Source organism: Podarcis tiliguerta (assembly GCF_965153285.1).
Source record: "Podarcis tiliguerta genome assembly, chromosome: 6".
NCBI classification, from domain to species: Eukaryota; Metazoa; Chordata; class Lepidosauria; order Squamata; family Lacertidae; genus Podarcis; species Podarcis tiliguerta.
Window position 1 is genome coordinate 50,127,578 of NC_139539.1, and position 8,049 is coordinate 50,135,626.

An 8,049-nucleotide genomic window follows, 5' to 3' on the forward strand; every position below is an offset into this window, starting at 1 on the left:
AGAATTCCAAATGCAGTCACACCATAGGTTTGTATAAAAGCATTATGGTATCAACAGTTTTATTCTCAGTTCTTTTCCTAGTGATCCCTAGCATGGATTTTGCCTTTCTCACAGTTCCTGTACACTGGATCAACATCTTAATTGAGCTAACTACTATGGCCCCCAGGTCTTGTTCCTGGTCAATCACTGCTACTTCAGACCCCATTGACCCCATATGCGGCATTAAGATGTTTGCACCAGCATGCATTTCTCTACATTTGTTTACAACGAATTGCATTTATGTTTGCTCATGATAATAAACTGTTTGGGATTGTTAAAACAAAAGGACCTTTAAACTGAGTGAAAGTGCAGTAAAATGACCATTTAGTATCATCACAACTTTTCCCCCCACAGGAAGCTTTTATTCATCATTTCAGGGAGACCCCTCCTGTAGAGCCTTTCAGAGCTGGAGATGGCTTTGATCTATACATTGATGGAGCCCGCTTCCTGCCTGATGGTGTCACTGTTACCAGGGTCACTGCTCGCATCTTCACCAGTGGTTTCATGCAGTAAGGAGGAACAGTTCTCTGGGTTTTTCTTCCCTAAAATGCCATCTTTCCTCTGCTTCTCCCAGGCTGCATATGTGCTATGGGTGGAATTCAATGGGGCACTCTCACAGTTGTTCTATCTGTGCAAGCCTTCCAGACAGAATGACCCTCAGTCTCCTACCCCTGATTTTAATGTTTCTATGGTTATGTCCTGAAGCACGCAAAGGGTTTTGCTTCAGTTCAAGGTGCCACGACAACAGAGGAGCTTAACAATGCCCTCTTATGGAGAACATCTAGCTGAAGGTTGTTTCTGCTTCTTCCTTTCAGAATTGGGCCAGACATTTGCACTGGGATTGCCCTGAATAGCAGCATATTTGATCCACTTTACAACTACTCAGTTGAAATCAGAGAGCCAGTGATAGCGCCTTGTGCAACTCTTCTATTAAAGGTTTGTGTTGGTATGGGTAAAGGGCGAGCAAAGAATGCTGCCAATGAATGAAGCATGTCCTGTTGGGGGTCAAGAGTTAGGAAGTTAAGGATCTTTCCTTTCCTGGAATGGAGCTGGAACAACTCCCCTGTGTGGAAAAGTTACATCATTTGGGGCTTTTTAGTTTAGAAAAAAAGAGTAAGGAGGCAAATGACGGAGCTGTATAAAATTATGCATGCTGAGGATAAACGGGATAGAGAGACATTTTTCTCCTCCTCTCATCATATTAGAACTGGGTGCTATTAATGGCTCCAGTGGCAGAGGCATTATACCTCCGAATACCAGTTGCTGGGGAACACAACTGGGAAGAGTATTGTTGGGGTTAGGTCCTGCTATTTATTTACTGTTTAATGCCAAAATAGGCTTCTAAGCAACCTACAAAATATAAGAGTTGCACAAACATTAAAATATAAACACCCATAATTAAAATGCAACAAAACAGGTGTATACTAAAACAAAGTACTAGTTAAAACTGGAGACTCAGGTCAAGAGATTAAGAGAATGCCTGTGTAAGCAGGCTGAGGCGTATCTTCAGAAGACAGCAGAATGCTTGCAGGCTTCCTATAGGCATCTAGTTGGCCACTATGAGAACAGCATGCTGGACTAGGTGGGCCTTTGGTCCGATTCTGCAGGGCTATTAATATATTCTTCATGGAGGACATTATGGCAACATCTTCCTGACCTCCAACACAAAACAGAACTATGGGTCTAGCTGCCAGGGGGGTTTGAACTAATGTCTCTTGGTATTTTACAGGTTTATTCCATCAATCACTTAACCTCTGAGCTCATCCAAATCGGTTGGGCAGCTCTCAATGTTTTTGTGCAATGTGGAACACACACAGCCCCTGAACCAGAGGCCAAGGGGATGCAGGTGAATTAACTGAAGGGGAGTTCAGGGGAAGCAGCCTCAGTTCTGAAAATGAAGTTAGGACATGGTTTATAATGCTGATAGGCTCCAGTAGGAAAATGCCTTCTTTCTTCATGGGTATTTCAGGAACTCTCATTCTTTTGCTGTCAACCAAAGTGCTACAAGAATGTTTCACATTCCCACTAGATTCCACAGGATAGGTTTTTACTATTAATGCACATGCTTTCTAGTGCCATGCCAAAAATCCCATCCCACCATAACTGCTGTGTGACCTGGAGCCCTGCCCAAAAATCTTGCTGTTTCTCCACAGTTCAGATGCAAATGGTAGGAGGGAAACACAATACATTTCCCATTACCTGTTTCCCAAGGAGGAGGAAAAAGGGTCTGTGGATAGATGTTGATTACTGTTTTCCTCAGGTCTCCCTCAATGATGGTGCTCATCAGCTCCGTATTTTTCACAACAGTCCCTGCCCAGATCAGCCCTTCTCTACCAGCTCTCTGACATCAATAGGACGGTGAGCCCCTCTCACTTACATCATTTCCAATTCCTTCCCCATCTTATCATCATACAACCTTCCTAATATCTGTCTTCTCACTTTCCCTGTAGGTATGTGCCCTGTGCAACCCTGCTAGTGAGGCTTATCAAGGCACCTGTAAATTCCAGCCATAAAACTTTACAAAGAAGCATGGTCCCTCAGACAAACTGGGCCAAAGTGGGCCTCTTTCAGTCCAGGCCTGACTATTCTGATGGTGTCTACTATTCAGACTCGGCCAAGCCTACTGCAGGAGAAAGTTGCTTCTATGAAGCCATGACCAACAGGTAAACTGAGTTTCTGTCTCCTCAGTGGCTGTAGGATGGATGGAAGTAAAAAAGGTGGAATCTTAGCAATTGTGGGAAAGTCTCCCTTAAGAGGATTGCCAGCTATTACTTTTAAGAATTTTTGGTGTCACTGTAGTCACATATATAAAAGCTGAGTCATTATAGTGTGTTCTATGGTGGGCTATGTATTTGATAAGCCTATTGATTGGAAATTTTTTTTAATCAAAGGGCAGAAGGAACCTTACAAAACGTTAACAGTCCATCTTACATTCAAATCAGATTAACAGAAGGGTGAGCCAAGCATCTCGTCCCATGCATCAACACACTTTGGTAGGAAATGATAGAATTCCGGAACTGTGGGCTACAGCAAAAACAGCTTTTTGTTTCACACAGGTCTGTTGTTTCAGTGCGGGAAATAGTTCACCAGCTTGAAGGTCCTAAGAGTTTAAGCACAGATGAGATTGTCACCTGGATCCATCAGAAACTAACCCGGGTGCCAGGCAGCAGTCCACAGCCTTTCAGCCTCACCTATGTCTCCAGATACATTCCTACCTACGGCATCAAGGTGAATAGCTATCACACTCACAGAAATGCCGTTTAGCACAAAATTTTATACATGGCTGGGATAGAATACTATAGAGATGTAAGTAAGCTGTGTTTAACTCAGTAGTCACATCGATAGGAATGCTGGCTGCTTATAACCAGTCTTGAGTAATTTCTGGACTTGAAAATAGTTATCAACCTTTAACCTGGTTTGGGTTGCTGAGCCTTTAGCTACATGTTGATTAACAGGCATTTATCAACTTCTGAAGACAACCACTAGTATTCTTAATTTTCTAAACAAGTTGACTTTCTCAGATGTATTATTTCATATTGCTAAGGACAAAAAGTCCCTGCTCACAGAAAACTGGCATGTCAGAGTAATTTGAAATGGTATAGTTGAGAAACAAATTTAGTATTTAATGTTTGTGAGCAAACCAAGCTTTGACTGTGTGTGTGTGTGTGTGTGTGTGTGTGTGTGTGTGTGTACACAGTGCTCTTATCCAGACTGACATCTAATCTCTGTGGTATTCCAGTTTGCATTGGACAGAGGCATGAACTTACCATGGTCTGGCTTGACAATCGCCCAATTCTGCTTCAATCCACCTGGGGCATGTTACTTTGGGGCGCAATGGCTGAAGTATGATTACCCCATCTTTGTTGAGGAGCTTGACAAAAACAGCTACCAGCAATGGCCTGTGTGGCTTGATGGCTTCAAGGTATCACATCCTTTACTTTGTTGTTCGTCACTCTGTAAGCCACCCTTCAGTCACAGGACTCTGAGAATGGCCTACAACTAAAAAAAGATGACACTGGGTGTTCCACTCAGCAAAGGATAGGCCGTTGCCTTTCAGTAAGATGGATCCCATGCTGTAAGAAGGAACCAATCTGTATTTCAACACTGGTTTATCTGGTATTTTTCACAAGTAATCCGTCTTATTCAGCAGAGTCTACAGCAAAGTGGCTAAATGCCTCCTGAGTCTAGTAACCAGTTAACTAAGATGCAGTGTGAAAGGTGACTAGGTGGAGTTTTAAGCAGAATTATTAGCTCCAGAAAAGTTCAGCAAAGTAGAAACATTCTCTCTAGTGAATTAGTATTGCTATAATTAGGCTGATTCCCTACCACCTATCCCTACTAAATCTGTAGCCTATATTTTGATACCCTACTGGGGTTCAAACATTTTTGCTAGCAGCAAGGCTCAGGGTTCTTAATTTCTGTTCCACATAAAGGAAGTGTGTGCATTCCTTTCATAAATCCATTGCTGCCCAATTTTTTTTACAGAGAGAAACATGTCATATCACCAGCATTTACTCACTGCCTTATACCAGGGGGCTCTGGGTATGTGAAATTTAATTCTGTGTTAAGGAGACCTGGCATGATTTTGAATGAGGCAGTCTGCCCATGGTGGAGTACAGTGCAAGCTTTCTTACTGATGACCATATTTATTTCCAAACTCATATTTGTGAACCTGTACACAACAGGTAGCTCAGCCTTTCCTTTCAGAACCTGCAACTTGTTTTTCAGACTTGTCCCCACAGAGTTTACCATGAATATACAGCCATTATTATTCACCTGTACCAAGGTGTGGTGAATCCTGCCCAATGTGCCTCGGGTGAAAAAGAATGCCAAGCAGCACAAAGAAGAGTCATGCTAAAAGGGGAACAGTTACATTACACTCAGAAAAGTGGGGCATGGACAGCTCTTCATGTGTTTTCCAGAGGTTACTGCAACACTGGCATTTACCAACTGCCCTTATACCAGGGGGCTCCCAGTCAGGTATAGTTAACTTAACCAACCAGCTAAAAGTTAGACATACATGCCAATTTTCTTGCAAAAACAAATTCCAGCAGCTGGGCAGGGGCATGCACTTATTAGCGTGCGCACACACACACATATATTCTGTACAATGTTTCCCTGCATCACCTGTATATCACCATTCTGTCAAGCTGAAAGTTATCCACTTCCCCACTTTTGAGCTTTATGTGAATGCAGCATCAGTTAAGAACTGATGGCTCATCCCCACAGAATTCAGTACTTTCTGAAGTCCCTACTTGTGTACGCTTAATGCCTGCAAATATCTTAGCAATGACAAAGGGTACAAATGGCAACTAGTTCTCCCAGCTTTTGGAGGTGGTGATGGTGCAAAGCAATGAACCAGTGCCTATAACTGCTAAGCATTCCCCACCCCATCTTTGGCTTAAGTGTCACCAGCTCTTGACCCACTTGTTTTTACACACTACTATAATTTAGTCCAAAGTCAGCAATCAGTTTCTAATTTCAAGATGTTGTTTGGGGTGTGTACAAAATTAGTAAGCTTTACAATGTTACTTTGTATTGTTTTGGGAACACTTCTCACTATTTCTCTCACTTAAGGAATCTCTTGCAGTAGTCTACTAAAAGAATGCTGCAAAGAAACAGCAGGTGGTTTGTTCTTTTCTGGTTCAAGGTTTGCTCTTTCCTTAACAGATCATCCTGGCTTCCTTATCTGAAGGGAAATGCAGCAGCATTATGAAGAGCATGCTCCAAAAGAAAGAGGTATGAGACTAGTTAAGTATAGAGCAGTAGCTTCACAAAGCTTATCCAAGAAGTAAAACGGTGAAGTAAGGAGAGCACTTGCAATCCTTTTCTAGATCGTATTATACAGGGTAGTAACAAAAACTGATGCAAAAGGTAGACCACACAAATCCCAATTTTCTCAAACACTACTGCAAGTGCAGAAAGTTCCAAGGAGCATGGCTGGCAAAGATTTTTGGGAGCAAGACAGAAGGTGGTTTGCAACATCAGCCCCACCATCATACAAATGGATTCCAAAATGTGTGTTTATGCTGCAGAGAGATCCTCCCTCAAGAGTGCCAAGTCAGATAAACCAATGTACAAGACTATGTTTCTTTATAATGTAATCTTTAAATTGAAAATTTACCTGAACCAGTGGTTCTAAAATGTTTTTCTTTCGGCCACACTTCCAGAATAAAAACTTGCTCACGCCATAGCAAATTGTTTGGTAAGAAATACATTGAGAGAAAAGAAACTCAAATTAGTGTTTTTTTGTAAATATATTTATCCATAGTCTGCAAATAATTTTTTTTTGATACTACTGTATACTACACTGAAATGTTTAAATATTTGATTGTTCTTGAATCTTCTTGCCACACCCTGAGAACCACTGCTTTACAGATTCATTTGGGTGCAATGGGGAACATTTATGTGGTCTACTAACCCTGGAGTAGAAGGCTCCAGTATAGAGTAAGGAGGCACTTGGATATTCTGTAATTATATGAAAACCTCAACAGCCTCAGGTATGACAGGCGCCTGCAATCTATGTAAGCCCTACTTTATCCCCAACGTTTCACCATTATTCTTGTTCAACAATCACACATATAAAAGAATGCACTTAATGCTATAGTTTGAAACTTCCAGATCCAGTTGGTGCCAGGTGCATCTGTGGTTGTGCGCATAGCAGATGGAAGATGGGATGAACTCAGATACACATCAGGGGTACGTATACTAGCTAAGTGAATCTAATCATCACAAACTTTTCATTCCACCCAGGAAAACAAAAGGATGAGCATACTAATTAACCATCCACTGGAGAAAACCAAAAGCAATCTCACTTTCATGTTTACCATTTATCAATTTTCTGTGCAGCCAAATTGTAAAACAGAGCCAGGTGTCTTGTTTATAGTGGATTGTCAGAAATCACATATACTAAAAAGGTTACCAGTAACTGTTCAGAGCACAAACTAACCACACATTAGATCATCACATCCTAGCTGACCTTGTCATTTGTTTCAGAGTATTGATCAATCTTATCTGCCAGAGACAACAGATCTGTACAATAAGGAACCCTCTGGAAGAAAAATTGCAGAAGTAATGTTGCAGGAGACTTCAAGAAAACAGGTAAAATTGGGCTATAGCCCAGGATGCTGAAATGAAGTTATATGGTTTTAGCAGAAATGTTATAAAGAACTAAGCAAGAACTGATTGTTAATGGGCCAAAGTGGAAAATTTAAGGTTAGCTTGTGTTAAGATAAATCATAGAACAAAAAGTTGAGAAAGATGGAAAGGATTTGCTGAAATAGCTAATTGAACTAGAATACAAAAACGGGAGGTGTGGGGAGGTCGATGAAACAAGTAAATGAAAGGTAAAGATATGGAAATATTGGATGTGTTTTTAATTTTTTTTTTGTTATTCCTGTTGTTTTGTTGTATTGTTTTTATTTTTATTTTTGATGTATTGTAAGGTATTGTTCTGTTCTGTTAAACTTTTTACTGTTTCTTTTTTTCTGTAACTATTAAACTTCTAATAAATATTATTTTAAAAAATAAATTGGGCTATAGCCCTACTTATGAATGGAACAATTTGTCAACTAGCAACAGCCACAGTGCAGCTCTCCTATGACATAAATGAAATTATAATTTAACTGCAAGGTTTGAAGTACACCCATTCTAGTGAGATCAGAACAAATGGAACTTGCTACATACATTTCCTGACCGAAAACGTTGCTCCACATTCTCCATACTGAAGAAATGAACCTATGCTGCCAATTCTTGTAGTAGACCAGCAAGAGGCCAGCAGCATATAAGCGGCACACAAAGCACTACAAAACCATTCTACATTCTAAATCTTATATTAATAATCCAAAAATTGAGAGAACAAGGTACAAGATCTACTACAGAAGCCACAAACAGAAAACTAATTCAAATTGTGTCCAAAAGTAAGATTCAGGAGCCTGGCTAAAGGAACTTTAAAGACTGAATCTTCCTTTAGGACAAAATTTAAATGAGTTTTCCTTTTGTGGCTTCTGT

General features: G+C 40.6%; 1 protein-coding gene across 9 annotated transcripts in view; it reads left to right on the forward strand.

Annotated features, from left to right (window-relative positions):
* The window catches only part of CCDC17 (coiled-coil domain containing 17), a 29,205-nt gene that overhangs the window by 19,695 nt on the left and 1,461 nt on the right, over positions 1-8,049 (forward strand). For 7 of the 9 annotated variants that reach the window (XM_083446040.1, XM_083446042.1, XM_083446041.1 and 4 more), the window contains 11 exons: positions 394-548; positions 855-975; positions 1,769-1,885; positions 2,300-2,397; positions 2,490-2,702; positions 3,096-3,267; positions 3,779-3,961; positions 4,768-5,019; positions 5,710-5,778; positions 6,661-6,738; positions 7,036-7,140. In XM_083446040.1, the coding sequence (XP_083302166.1) occupies positions 394-548; positions 855-975; positions 1,769-1,885; positions 2,300-2,397; positions 2,490-2,702; positions 3,096-3,267; positions 3,779-3,961; positions 4,768-5,019; positions 5,710-5,778; positions 6,661-6,738; positions 7,036-7,140 (1,563 nt within the window). Of the gene's footprint in view, positions 1-393; positions 549-854; positions 976-1,768; positions 1,886-2,299; positions 2,398-2,489; positions 2,703-3,095; positions 3,268-3,778; positions 3,962-4,767; positions 5,020-5,709; positions 5,779-6,660; positions 6,739-7,035; positions 7,141-8,049 lie in introns of those variants that run through there. The other 2 variants (XM_083446043.1, XM_083446048.1) reach the window with 2 other exon arrangements.